This window comes from Haliaeetus albicilla, chromosome 7, assembly GCF_947461875.1.
Source record: "Haliaeetus albicilla chromosome 7, bHalAlb1.1, whole genome shotgun sequence".
In the NCBI taxonomy this organism is placed as follows: Eukaryota; Metazoa; Chordata; class Aves; order Accipitriformes; family Accipitridae; genus Haliaeetus; species Haliaeetus albicilla.
In genome coordinates, this window is record NC_091489.1 from 37129649 (window position 1) to 37143650 (window position 14002).

A 14002-nucleotide genomic window follows, 5' to 3' on the forward strand; every position below is an offset into this window, starting at 1 on the left:
TGCAGCGCTGGGTGCACAGGGGATCGCTCCACCTATCATGCACACTGTCAGGCCCAGTTGTGCAGGTTAAGTATGTGTTCTACATACATATTCACTAGATTTCTGAGAAATGTTATACATATTCATTAGTTCTCTGGGAAACTATTAGCATATGCAAATGTCCTTTACGCAGGCGCATTGAAGGTCTCTGGTGGTCTTCAGGAGTCCTCTGGTGGTCTTCCATAGTCTTCCTCACTTGTTTGCTACTTGAACCTCCTCAGGTGATTCTGTGCAGTATGGTCCTTTACATGTTTTGGAACATCTTATTCTTAAAGAATGCTTGTTAGTCCCTAAAAATACTTGTTAGTGCTTTTATTATCTAAGTTTTCATTAGTGAACAAAGGCAGGAGTTCTCATCTTTTCTGGCCCTATCTATCAAGCAAGGCCTCTGCTTGTGCCTTCTTAGCAAGATCGTAAATTCATCAAGCATTTAATTAAGCTTTGTGATTGCTCGTGACTCCCTCTCGCTCTTTCTCGTGTTCTTGATCTTTCAACTTTTACTATATCACAGGTGCCTCTGGGGCAGCACAGCTGCACGAATATCACCCTCTTGCACAGTCCCCCGTTGTTGTGAAGGTGCAAAAGCCGATTGACTCCAGCTGTACGTGCAGGTGTCGGGATGTTTGCTTTTAAAAAAGCTGCAGAAGAGTCCTGAGTGTTCCTTCGCACCGCCTCACCCCAGTGCTCGACATGTGGATGGTGTGTTGATGCCACTGCTTCCAAAACGCTGGAGAGCTGGAGGGAAAATGCTGCCTGGTGTGCTTGCCTTCCTCCCCTTTGGGGGAAGCTGGGGTGGTGCGTGCAGCAGTGTGCAACGTGCATTGTGCCACATCATGCAATGTGCAGCAGCGTGCAGCAGCGAACAACATTGTGCAACGTGCAGCATTGTGCAACATCGTGTAATATGCAGCACCCTGCATCGTGCAACATGCAGCAGTGTGTAACATTGCACAATGTGCGTCGTGTAGCAGCAATGTGTAACATGCAGCACTGTGCATTGTGCCATCTCACCTAATGTGCAGCGACATGCAACATTGTGCATCGTGCAACATTGTGCATCGTGTAATGTGCAGCATCGTTTAACGTGCAACATTGTGCAACGTGCATCGTGTAATGTGCAGCAACCTGTAACATGCAGCAACGCACATTGTGCAACATCGTGCAACGGGTAGCATGCAGCAACGTGCATCGTGCAACATCGTGCATCGTGCCACATTGTGCGTCTTGTGACGTGCAGCAGCGTGCATCGTGCAACATCGTGCAGCAACGTGCAACATCGTGCGAGGCGCCGCCGTGCATCACGCACCCGGAATCACGCATCCTGCAGCACTGCCCCGTGCACCCTGCAACGCCGCGCCGTGATGCACACGCCCCGCCCCCGTGCACGCGCCCGCCGCCGCCGCCCTCCCCCCTCGTGCACGCGCCCGCCGGTGCAGGAGGAGGAGGAGGAGGAGGCCGAAGGAGGCCGCCGCGATGGACAGCACGGGCAAGGAGCGGGAGGCCGTGCAGCTGATGGCGGAGGCCGAGAAGCGGGTGAAGGGCTCCCACTCCTTCCTGCGGGGGCTCTTCGGGTGAGCGGGGCTGGCGGGGGGGAAGTGCAAAGCGGGGTGCCCGGATTGTGAGGGGCTTGGGGGTGCGCCGTGTGCGGAGGGAAGGGTTGCAAAAGCGGGGGGGGGGAGTGGGTGGCGGTGTGCGTGGGTGCCTGCCCAGCTCCTGCCCAGCTCCTGCCCAGCTCCTGCCCAGCTCCTGCCCAGCTCCTGCCCTGCCCGCCTGGGTGCTGTGGCCCCCCCCAGAATGGGTGAGTGTCTCCTTTAGTCTCTGCAGCCGGTGGGCTGTGTTAGGGCATAGCGAGGGAGAAAAAACACAGCCTCCCCCCACCCCCCTCCCCGAGCATAGCAGGGGTGAGCCGGGCCGGGGGTGCTCCAGCACCCCCCCCCTTCCCGGGTGCTGCGTCTCCTGCAGCTGCCCATGGACACAGCGGTGTGATGAGCCCACTCGGCCTCTGCAGCTCAGGGCACCTGCCTGTGCCTCCCCCCGCCCCGTTCAACCAGCTGTGGGGGGGGTGGTGTCCCCGAGTCCGGCTCCACGGCGGCTGCGTTCATCCCAGCTTTATCCCGATGGGGACTCGCCACTGGTAATCCTCTCAGGGCCGCGGCGTCACTGGGGTTCGCCCTGGCAAGGGCTGGCATCTCCCCTTACGCCGGGGAGTGTCCTCACCCCACCGGGCAGCGGCGACAGCACCCAAAGGCTCTGCTCGGGGCTGCTGGGAACGGTGCCGGGGCGAGGCTTGAAGCCCCCCATTCTCCTTGAGGCTTTTTGCAGCTCCGGGGGGGGTTTGGACCAGGCTCGGGGGTTTTACAGATGATTTTCTGCCCAGCGAAGCTGCGGTCCCCTCGCAGCACCGAGCCCACAGCACGGGGCATGGAGACCTTCTGGAGCGATGGGTTGCTGGGGGGGAAGCAATACCCTCAGAAAATGGCAGAGCTTCCTTTTTACGGGGTCTTTTTGTTCAAAAGTAGATACTCCTGGGCGTGCGAGAGCCATGCCTGGAAGGGTTTTGAAAAACTAGCAGTTTTGGCCACCTCAATCTTGGCTTTTTTTTTTTTTAATTTTAAGAAAAGAGCATTTATGGAAGTGATGCTCCTGTGGAGGCCTCGATGTTTCTAAACAACAGCCTAGAAAAATCTAGTGCCTGCAGCCCTAAAACCAGAAGTTTTAAAAATAAATTCCTTCCCAGCCTCCAGCAGATTAATCAGGCAGGGTGTGCTCCAGGGGCATAATCCGGGCAGCAAATTGCCACAAATCCTTGAAGCGAACTGGCGGAGATTTCGAGAGGCAAATTTCTCATTTTCTTGGGCAGCAAACAGATGCAAGAAAAATTGCTTTTAAAATGGAAGAAGAGGTGGTGGGTGACTTTGCTCTTGGCATCCTCCTGGAGAAAGGGGGTGCCCAGGCTGCTGAGTGCCCAGCCAAAAGTGTTATCAACAGCCGGGCTTTTTTCCTGAAGAGCTCCATTAGCTTGCACAAATGCTTTTCTTTTTTATTTTTTTTGAGACTAAAAGGCTGAAAACCACCCGGGTTTGGACGCCTTGCAGGGTGTAGCATTACCTCGCGCCACCTCCTTTGGCTTTAGTTCATGCAAAAGGCGGCTTGCAAGGGCAAGAAGCAGTGCAAAAAACCCGCCTGTGCTTAGAAATGAAATGTGGTTGTCTGCCAGAAGAAGGAAGGGATTAAAAAAAAAAGGCACTAATAAATGTTGTTGCCTCCTGCGCTGCAGCCCTTTCCAGGGTCAGCAGGACTGTGTGCTGCAGAGGGCAGTACCGAGCTTATAGGAGTAAGTCCATGAAGAAATCTGCATTTTATAAACAAAATATTTAACTTCTCTGTCAAGATAAATTAATCATTAATCATCCGGTTTGGGGAGCCGAATTACACTCCTAAACCCCACCAGTTAGGCTTCTGTTGAGTTGTTCTTTCGCAGCAAGTTGTCTAGCATCTCGTAATTTTTGGTTTGCTTTATGTTCTCTAAATGATATGGTAGTTTGTCATGTTAACTAGAGTTTGCTTTCTGCAGGTGTTTTTGCTGAGTGTCTCATGAGACTCTGACGAGTCAACTGTTCCTTCCCAAAAAGGAGGGGCCCAAGTCAAGGAGCGGATGGGGGCTTGCTCCAGGCTCCAAATTCTTTAGGAATGTGCAAAAACCCTAAGCTGCTATTTCAGGAGTGGGTTTTGTCTGCTTCCCTGTCCCTGCTTTATGCAATGAAAAACTCTGCCTCCCCTTTCTAGCAAGGGCTTGGTTACTCGGTGCCTGCCACCTCTGCCTGCTCCCCATTCGCAGTGGGGCTTGGGGGACCCCGTTCGGTGCTAACTGAATTTCTCCCCACTTCCACCGTGCGTTGGTAATGAGCTGGCGCCCTGGGAGAAGGGCTGGCGAGGGCAGGGGGCTGCCGGTCCCCCAAATCCAGCCTTCCCCTCTCTGAGCAGCATGATGCTCGCCCTGCATTTTAAAATTAGGGTGATCAGCCTCATCAAGCCCGGAGGGGCCACGTCGCCCATGCGCACGGGGTTGTAACACCCCAAGTCCTATTTCAGCTTTCGGCCCCTGTTTTGGGGCCAGCATTTCATTCTGGCACGGTGTCAGGGGCTCTCTTGTTGCATTTCAGGGGCAACACCAGGGTGGAGGAAGCCTGCGAAATGTACACCAGGGCTGCCAACATGTTCAAGATCGCCAAAAACTGGAGTGGTGAGTACAGCCCCCGCCGTTGGGGTGGCTGATGCCGGAGTGACCCACGAGAACCTGAGCATCTTCCTGCAAATTATCGCAGGGGTGTTTTATATCCTAGGCTGTTTCCATGGGAATGGTCCCTATGGCGATGCAATTCCTCTGCTCTGCCCAGCCCTGCGATCCTTTAAATATTGGGAGGGTGGGCAAAGGGGGGTGTCCTGAATGTTCCTGATGTTAAATTAGTTGGGGTGCCATTTACCATTTTAAAATGAAAGTTTGTAATTCTGCAGGGAAGCCTGCTAAAGGGACGCTGCCCTGGATTTGCTCGTCAAGCAGGGAAGTACCTTTGGGGTGGGACGTCAAATCTGGTGGGTTTCGAGATCCAAGGGATCCCCCTTGCTGATCCAGTAGATGCAGGGCACAGTCAGTAGTGAGGATGAACATGCGTTGCCAAGGATGAGCGTGCATGTGGGATGCCCCCACTGTGCCCCATGGGGACAGGCTTAATCCACAGCAGACGAGCAGTGCCCGGACACAAATGATTGGGGGTTGTTGCATCTCTTGACCTCTCTGGGTCCTGGGAAGCGACACACGCTTTGCCGTTACCGGGCTGGAGGGGTACATGGGGTCGGTGTGCACTTCTCTCCCAGCTGCAGGAAATGCGTTTTGTCAGGCGGCCAAGTTGCACATGCAGTTGCAGAGCAAACACGACTCGGCCACCAGCTTTGTGGACGCTGGTAACGCCTACAAAAAAGCAGACCCACAAGGTAAGGGGAGCGAAATCCGGGATTGTTTCTTGCAAAGCTGCTTAGCGGCAGAGGAGGTGGCTCGCCGAGGCTTTCAGTAGTCACCGGGGCTGTGGAGCCTTGCTGCATGCTACTCGAAAGCCGTAATACTGCACTTCTGCTTCTCCAGAATAGGCTTTCAGATAATGTGAGCTAGTCGGCGTCGTTCTGGTCTTCTGTGTGGATCGGCACGTGTATGGGTGTCATCTCTAGGTGATCTCTGGTACTTTGGCTTACGCTGAAGTGTGTTGATTGTGAAGCACTGCCCCTCGATAGCTTCCTTGCTGGTTCAGCTTGACTTTGGAGACATTCACTTCTTAAGGATTACTTAAGGCAGGTCTCAGGTGTGGATCACAGTGGGATCCCTGCCCTTAGCTCCAGCCCCGTTCCCAGGGGTTTCCTCAGGGCAGAGAGGTGGGTGGAAAACGGACTGACCTTTGATGGGATGAGGATAAAGGAACTGGATTCTTTAAATCTGGTCATAAAGAGCAGGGTTGTGGTTTTCTGGAAAACCTCTGACTCCCTTTACCCTAGCTGAGTGTTTGGAAACACACCAACCAACCTCCCAGTATTACCCATGCTCTTCTGTGCCAGGGGGCTGAATAAACTAACTCGGGGCTGATAATACTGTTTTATAATTGTAAAACACCCAAATTTCCCAGAAAATGGCAGCCCCTGCATGTTTATGAGATTGGTATTTTGAATTTTGCTCTGTTTGAGGGTGCAGCCTGACAAACCCAGGGTACAAGTCATTTGTATTTTGCCCATCCTAATTTTTGACTGTTAGCTTTCAGCATTGGAATTTTTGCCAGGGCGAACCAGCAGGCTGTCGGCGGGATGGGGGTGTTTGGGCTGGGTGAATTGAGATTAGATCTGCAGGTGCAAAAATGCGGGGGACGTTGCATCTGTAGGTCTTAGAGGTTGAAAATGTTATGTCTGTCGTTCGAGATATACATAAATGTGTGAGTAGATACTTATTTGAGAAGCTGGTGTGTGAGCTGATGAAGAGTAATGTTACCAAGATCTGATTTTTGGAGGGCGGGAGGTCTTGGGCTGGGAAATCTGATGTGCTGGCTGACTTTGTTGTTTTTCCTGAACACTCATGCTGCAGAGGCCATCAACTGCTTAAATGCAGCTATCGATATCTACACTGACATGGTAAGAAGCTGCACTGGCAGCTCGTGGACCGATGTGCTTGTAAGAGATGCAGCTCCGTAAATGCTGTGTGTGCTGGGTGGAGGGGGAGCCCCCATCTCATGTACAACCTCTGCCTTCTCTAGGGGCGATTCACTATCGCTGCCAAGCACCACATCACCATTGCGGAGATCTACGAGGCTGAGCTGGTAGACATTGAAAAGGTAAGGATGTCGGGCACTGCTGGTACCGCTCTGCAGGTGCTGCGGTGGTGGCTGCATTTCCTTCCCCGGCCAGAGCAGTGCCGAGCTCAGCGCGGCCAATAAAACCCATCTCCTGTCCGGCACCAGGCTTCTTTATGTAGGTGCAAGTCATCTGTAACTTGAAGTTAGTTTTAACAGGGTGAGCGATGATTTTCCCAGCATGGGTCTCTGGTGGGGCAATCCTGACTCTTCTGCGTGCTTCTCTGCTGAGCAACAGCATGGCAGGGCTGGCAGAAACACCCAGGTGAGAAACCTTCTCAACTGAAGTGGTGTTTCACGTCTGAAAAGCACTGCAGGAAAGTTGTGGGGCAGTTCTATAGCAATTTTCTGATGCACCCAAAGGAGGCTGCTGTTACTTTTAGTTCACAGTTCAGCACCGACCCTCTCTCGTTTCCATAACCAAGGGCCCTGAGCAGGAATCCTGCAGCAGCTCAACTGGCTGCAAATCTTCTGCTTGGAAGTTTGCAGAACAGAAATTTGTGGTTTCTAGATATTATTTTCTAGACAATCATTGGCTTCCTCAGCTCTGCTTTGTTGGATCCCATCTGTCTCTGTTAATGACTTCAGTGTTGCCTCTCCATGTGCAGCCCCACTTAAATCAAGCCCTGCTATGTCAGGGCTGTTCTGTTAAGTGGTTTATTCTATTGTGGCAAACCTGGCAGAAGCCTTTGCGCACTGTGATTGTAAGTGTTTGTAGTCATTACCTCAAGAGTAGTGTCACCCGTATCAAATCTGCACTGGAGTTCAGGACACTTAACAAGGTCACGGTCAAATTTCCAAGGGCAGCCTCGTGTTTTGAGTGTGCAGGGGATGCATGGCAGCGTTTCGCTCCACCAGAAGCCCCACAGCGTGTCATGACGCTGCTCTGTTTACGTGCAGAATGGAAAAGCTTTTGTGAATGTGGTCTCTGTACACTGGTCTGACCAAAAATTGTACTTCACAAGTGACGTTCAAGCACGATGTTTCTGTCCCCAGGCGATTGCACACTACGAGCAGGCTGCGGACTATTACAAAGGAGAGGAGTCTAACAGGCAAGTGATCTTTATAAGGAGTCACAACAGGGAAGGGCTGGAGATGGGGATTTGTCCTAGATGGCCCACGCGCTTGCACACCTTGCCTGCCAGCCTCTTCTAAAATGTCCCTCGGTGGGATGCCCAAGTCCTGCTTAGATTTCTGTTTAAGGTTCTCATCCTGCAGGCAGGCGTGTCTGGTTTGGGGTGCCCGGTTTGGGTGCAGAGAAAGCATGGAGTGTTTGAACAGTGTCTTGACAGCAGGTCCGTGTTGAGCTGAAGGTCTTTGTGCCTTTCTGTGTGTTTTAATTTTGGCTGTTAAAAAGAAAATTCCCCTAATTTGCAGCTTTTGGGTCCCACTTTTTTATACACTAAGTACTACAGGTAGTGCTTGGAGGTACCAGGGTATGGATTTCTGCCCCCTCCCGGGACACAATTACTTACTTTAATGCTATAATTGATTGTAGCTCAGCCAACAAGTGTCTGCTGAAGGTGGCTGCCTACGCCGCGCAGCTGGAGCAGTACCAGAAAGCGATAGAAATCTATGAGCAGGTGAGGGCGTGCGCTTGTCCAACGGGGCTGGGGCAGCCTGGCTGCCAGCGCCTGTGTGGTGCTGGCCCTGTGCTGGCCATCGCGTCCCTCGGTGGCTGCGGCTGAGCTCCTGTCCCTTGCGCTGCCATTGGGGCAGTTATGGCAGTCTCGGTGGTGGGGATGTGATGAGTTTTCCTCTGTAAGACTGAGTTTTCCAGCTGTGTTTACCCATGGCTAAATTCTTAAGGACTGTCCTACACATGGGATGTTTCAGGTCTGGTCAGGAGTGAAAGGTTTTCTTGTTTAAATGGTGCTGCAGATTGGATGAGAGATGTGAATTAGAGAAAATCGTGAGCCAAAAATTTCTTGAAAATGAAAAGCAGGTCAGTGTGTCGGTCTCGCAAAACTGCCGTGGCCTAGAAGCTCCTATCTTTCTTATTTTGGGGCCGATTATGCCTTTATGAGACTGTCGTGGTTTAACCCCAGCCAACAACTATGCACCACGCAGCCACTCACTTGCTCCTCCCCCACCCCCCACCCCCCCCCCCGGGGGATGGGGGAGAAAATCGGGAAAAGATGTAAAACTTGTGGGTTGAGATCAGAACAATTTTAATAGAACAGAAAAGAAGAAACTAATAATGATAACGATAACACTAATAAAGTGACAGCAGTAATGAAAAAAGGATTGGAATATACAAATGATGCACAGTGCAATTGCTCTTCACCTGCCAATCGACACCCAGTTAGTCCCTGAGCGGCGATCCCCCTGCCCCAACTCCCCCCAGTTCCTGTACTAGATGGGATGTCACCTGGTATGGAATACCCCGCTGGCCACTTTGGGTCAGGTGCCCTGGCTGTGTCCTGTGCCAACTTCTTGTGCCTCTCCATCTTTCTTGCTGGCTGGGCATGAGAAGCTGAAAAATCCTTGACTTGGTCTAAACACTACTGAGCAACAACTGAAAACATCAGTGTTATCAACATTCTTCTCACACTGAACCCAAACATAGCACTGTACCAGCTACTAGGAAGACAACTCTATCCCAGCTGAAACCAGGACAGAGACATAGTTTGCTCCTTGGCTTTTAAGAGTTACTTTAGCTTATTGAAGGCATTTTTTCCTGCAAATCCTATTGTTTCTGGAGAAAGGCTGGGGGAAGCAAATCTACAGTTACACTTTTGATGGTATTTACAAATCCATTTGGCAGAAAATTTCCCCCAAAATTTGTAAACTTGATTGCTCTGCCTTTGTGTCAGGTATTTAGCTGGGAATACTTGCAGTGCTGCTTTTGTGCTTCTGGAGGGTTAATATTGGAGCAGGTTTTCACAGTCGACTTGCTTTCCCCCTTCTCCATCAGACAGGACATACTGAGATACCAGTGTGGCACGCCTGAACTGGTGCGGCGGCTCCCTGGGGTGTGCTCTCACAGCTGCCTGCGAGTCTCTGACTTCGCTTGCGATTAGTTAAAAACTGTCTGGCTTCCCAATAGCTTTTTGTATGGGCGCTGGCATTTTTTTCCCCGGTCTTTATTTGCAGACAGCTGTGTGGTGCTGCGTGTAATTTTAATCAGCTGTTTTGTTTTTAATTCAGTTCTTAATGATGCAGTTTTCTTTCCCAACTCTAATAATATCTTTTTTGCGCCTAGGTTGGAACAAACACGATGGATAATCCTTTGCTCAAGTATAGTGCGAAAGAGTATTTCTTCAAAGCCGCTCTGTGCCACTTCATCGTGGATGAGCTGAACGCGAAGGTCAGTGGGCTCAGAGCAGTTATCCGAAACTTTCTGCATCCCTCTTAATCCTGCCAGCTGAGACACGTTCTTGCATGCACGGGAATTTGCATGGCTGTTGCACAGACTGAAGCTTGAAGTGCTGTAGTGTCGAATTGGATTTACTGTGAATACTCGCTCTTGGATTTACTATGAATATTTTCCCAAGCTCTCTGTGCAGTTTTAGGACTGGAAGGCAAAAACTGAAATAAAAAGCAAGCAGTTTTGTGTGAAACAAGTGTAAGGGTTGTCTTCTCTCTTTCAGCTTGCACTTGAGAAATACGAAGAAATGTTCCCAGCGTTCACAGATTCACGGGAGTGCAAGCTATTGAAAGTGAGTATGAAAATAATAGTCATGCTTGAAAATGCATACTGCTCTTTACTTTGTGCTTTTTCACCTTGCAATAGATTTGGTCTTCTATTAGAACGTTTTAGAGGACATCACTCACTTTGCATTGGGTTTATACCAGACTTGGGGAAGTAGCTGCAGCAGCAGGATGATTATTCTAGCTAACTTAAAAAAAACAAGCCCCAAACTATTTCTGTGTTCATGGCAGGTGGTTTGAACAGGTTGCAAAGGTGCTGCTGCTGGACATATGGGTGCCCTGCAGTGTGGGTGGAGAGGTTCCCTCTCTCCTGGGGACAAGATGCCCCCACACTGGCCCTGCAGGAACATGTGGCAACAGAGCATTTTCTAATTTTTAATGGTATTCTCCTAGAAACTGCTGGAAGCCCACGAGGAGCAGAACTGTGAGGCGTACACCGAGGCAGTAAGTAGTCATGAATTTGCTAAGGTGTGCTTGTGGATGGTGGATTGTTCCTTCTTTTTTTTTTTTTTTTATTTTTTTTATTTTTTTTTTTCCACCAGTACCTGTGCACTTAAATGTTGGATAACTTGTTGCCTGAGCTCTGTGACCCAGTCCAGTGGAGCAGAACACCAGGCACATCACTGCTTAAACATCCTGCCACAAAACAACCTGCAGGAGAGATGGACACTAGCAGAGCTGCTTCCAGCCTGGGCTCTAGCACATCCCAAACTTAATACTTTAAAATTACTAGTTTATTGTTGAGAGTTAAGTAAAGATCCTGCCCAGTTTTGCTCCAGTTCCTGTCTGTGTTTGACAGTGGCTTAAAGTGCTCTGTGTGTTTTTGGATAGATGGATAGATATCTTTTTTTTTTATTTAATTTTATTTTTTTCTCTGGGAAGAGTAGAAGTTTTAAAAGACCATACTTCAAGAGCTACAGAATGCTTCTTTTGCAGCAGTCTCGTTTGCTTTCCAATATCTTAATTTAAACTTTTTTTCTAATAGGTTAAAGAATTCGATTCAATATCGCGGTTGGATCAGTGGCTTACAACCATGTTGCTTCGCATCAAAAAGTCAATCCAAGGAGAAGGGGACGGGGACCTGAAGTGAATCGTGCGTGGTATTTGTGGCATGCAGCCTAAGTAATCTGTTCTTGTGTTACAGCCAAGGACCACTATGGGATATGTGATAAAATATCTAGCTTTATTTTGTTGCTTACAAATCCAATGACTTGTGTGTTTCGTTAGTATCCTGCTCTTTGTTGTGACAACATGGGTAGATGAGAAGCGATGCTCTGGGTATCACTGGCAGATCTCTCTGAGGCAAAAGAAGTACTTCTGGCAGAAATCCTTTCTTGGTTTTGTTAGCTGATGAACCCAAAGTCTGCACTTGCAACTACTGGTTTTTCCTGCTGTTCTGTCTTAAGGCTCAATACCATCGATTACAGCATGTAAATATTTTGTCTGTGCCAGTACAGTACAAATAATTGCTTCTGAGCTGTTGCTGTATCGTTACCGTTTTCTGTTTCTAAATGGACCTCTGTCAGATAGACTTGGATCTTGGGTTCGTTTGTTTTTTTTTTTTAAATGATTGAGCTTTTTTAATGGTGCTAGTGAACGGCTTTGTGACTCTTACATACAGTATGCATGTGTGTGTATACATCCTATACAGATACATGTGTGCACCTATAAATACAGAATAGGTAATGACCTTGTGCTGAAAGCATTACACGCTAGGGGACAGGACTGCTGAGATTGGCGTTAGCCCTCCAGACAGTTGTCGCAAGTAGACCTAGTTAACGGTGTATTTTGTATTTCAGATCTAAATATAAAATGTAAGGTTCTTCTATATTTTCTTGGATCTATTTTTCCACTTCCTTTATTTTGTGGTGCATCCCATCCCTCCTACCCTGAGATGACTTGACCCAAGTAATAATCTATTTTTCTAACTTTTCATTTACACAACTCCTGCTGCAATCTCTACTACAGGTCTTTTGTGTGCGCGCCAGGCAATACCCATTAGTTTCTGACCTCTCTGCTGTTGGCGACACTGCCCTCATTCTCATGATGTGCAAAGGTGTTGACTGAGACTTGCTGTTATACAGAAACTTTAAGTCATCTGGGTGACAGATGAATCGAGCTTGCTTTGAAAAGGTGTAGATGCGTTTAAAAATTCCTGCAGTAATTTTAGAAAGGTGTTTTAAAATGTCTGCAAGCAAGGCTCTTCTGTGCAATGCTTTGTTTAATGAGCAATGATTAAGCTACCTATTATTTCGTGTATATATTAAGAGGGACTTGGGAGCCTATGCAATTTGTTGGGAGAAGGGGAGTTGTCACTCAGTATTTCTCTGCAATGAAGAGATTTTTCAGCTGTGCTACTGACATATAAAGAATGGAAAAGTAATTAATTAACTGCTTTATTTGGCACAACTGCTGTTTAAGTGGGCCCTCCTCCATGGCCAGAGTGGGAATATCACAGTAGTGCCCAGCGTGGACTCTGCCCGTTGTTTCTTGTGATGAAGCAATACTCTCTGGCAACCAAAATGCTGGCTTTTGCACTTCAGTTTGTTTTTAATCTAGATATTTGAGTAGAACACAGCCTGGCTTATTGGTCTAAAGGGTTTAGTTCTATTGAAGTGGTACTTTACCACTGGCTTATGGAAAAGAAAACGCTCCTGGTACATGCCAAATTATTTTTTTGTGTTCCTGACTGATCTCACTGGTCACTTATTTTCCATAGACTATTCTGTGCATCCTAACTTGACAGGAAAGAACCATGAGCTGTGCAAAACTGGCAAGGTGAGTGCATTGAAAAAGCCTGGATGATGCTCCTTCTTCTACGCAACTTCACTTTCTTCACTTCTCAGATGTGTTTTTAAGGCTACTGCTCGTGATCGACCTCTGTCCGCAACAAAACCATCACTTTAACTTAGACCACCATGTGTCGTGTCTGTCCTTCCCACAAACTTGGCAAAGAAATACTTTCAGTTCCATTTAGCCTGGGGTTGGGGTCTGGGTCCTCCCAAGATGCTCAGAGACAGGCGCACACCTCAGCTCATCAGAAAGGAGGAATGACTGACGTTTTCTAAGGGTGTCCCGTTCCTGTAGCGGAGTCCTTTGCGCGCTTGTGCCACCTCCACAGGGCAGAGAAAATACTGGGCTTAGGATGCAGCTGGCGTGGTACATAGGTAATCTTACTGCAAAAAGATGGATTAGCTGCAGATTTGATCTCGTCTTGGACAAGACGGCCTAAAGATGTAACTGCTGCTGAACTCACCTGTGGTAAAAGGATGGGGTTGGAACCCTTTTTGTTTAATTTACCTGTTTTCTTAGTGAGCAAAGACCCATCGTATTGATGGGTTTGTCTTGACTTGTATCCAACACCTTTGGAGCCTTGGTGAGGGGAAGTGCAGGCTGGGCAGTTTACGTTTCCTAGTGTCACACAGAACCGAGGCGAGTGTTTTATGCCTTTTTTTGTTCACTTTTCCAGTTGTCAGTATTAGGCACAGTTGTGATAAGATGTGTATGGAGCTGGTGGACCAGAAGACCGTACCTGTGGGGTTGTGTGGTCTGTTACTGTGCTCTGGAGTAATCTCATTAAAATACAAATGTTAGTTCTGTATAAGTAGGCTACACAGCATGTCCTCCGGTGTATCAGTGGTAAATTGTGACAGTTTTAAAATGATGATCTGCCACTCTGCTGTATTTTCCCTCCAGTACACAATTCTGTACTATGAAAACTTATTAATGAAATGGCCTTAGCAAGAATATAATGTTTTGTGTGAATCTGTACATTAATAAAGTGAAAACCATGAATGTATGTAGTGATAAATGTTCTTTCCCGGAAAATGCACAAGGCAGGCTAAAGCTAGAGCCTGACGAAAAGCTGTAGGGTATGCGTACTGGCTTTCACCATCACAGTGCTTCCTATGTCAAGGTGACCA

General features: G+C 48.6%; 1 protein-coding gene across 1 annotated transcript; it reads left to right on the top strand.

Moving 5' to 3' along the window:
* The first annotated feature begins 1435 nt into the window (after positions 1-1435).
* NAPB (NSF attachment protein beta) lies at positions 1436-13878 on the top strand. The gene is made up of 11 exons (XM_069787762.1): positions 1436-1610; positions 4203-4282; positions 4915-5031; positions 6161-6207; positions 6330-6407; positions 7422-7477; positions 7924-8008; positions 9631-9735; positions 10019-10087; positions 10473-10523; positions 11065-13878. Exons 1-11 carry the CDS (start codon positions 1513-1515, stop codon positions 11167-11169), a joined length of 891 nt encoding a protein of 296 aa, XP_069643863.1. The 5' UTR covers positions 1436-1512; the 3' UTR covers positions 11170-13878.
* The last annotated feature ends 124 nt before the right edge of the window (positions 13879-14002 follow it).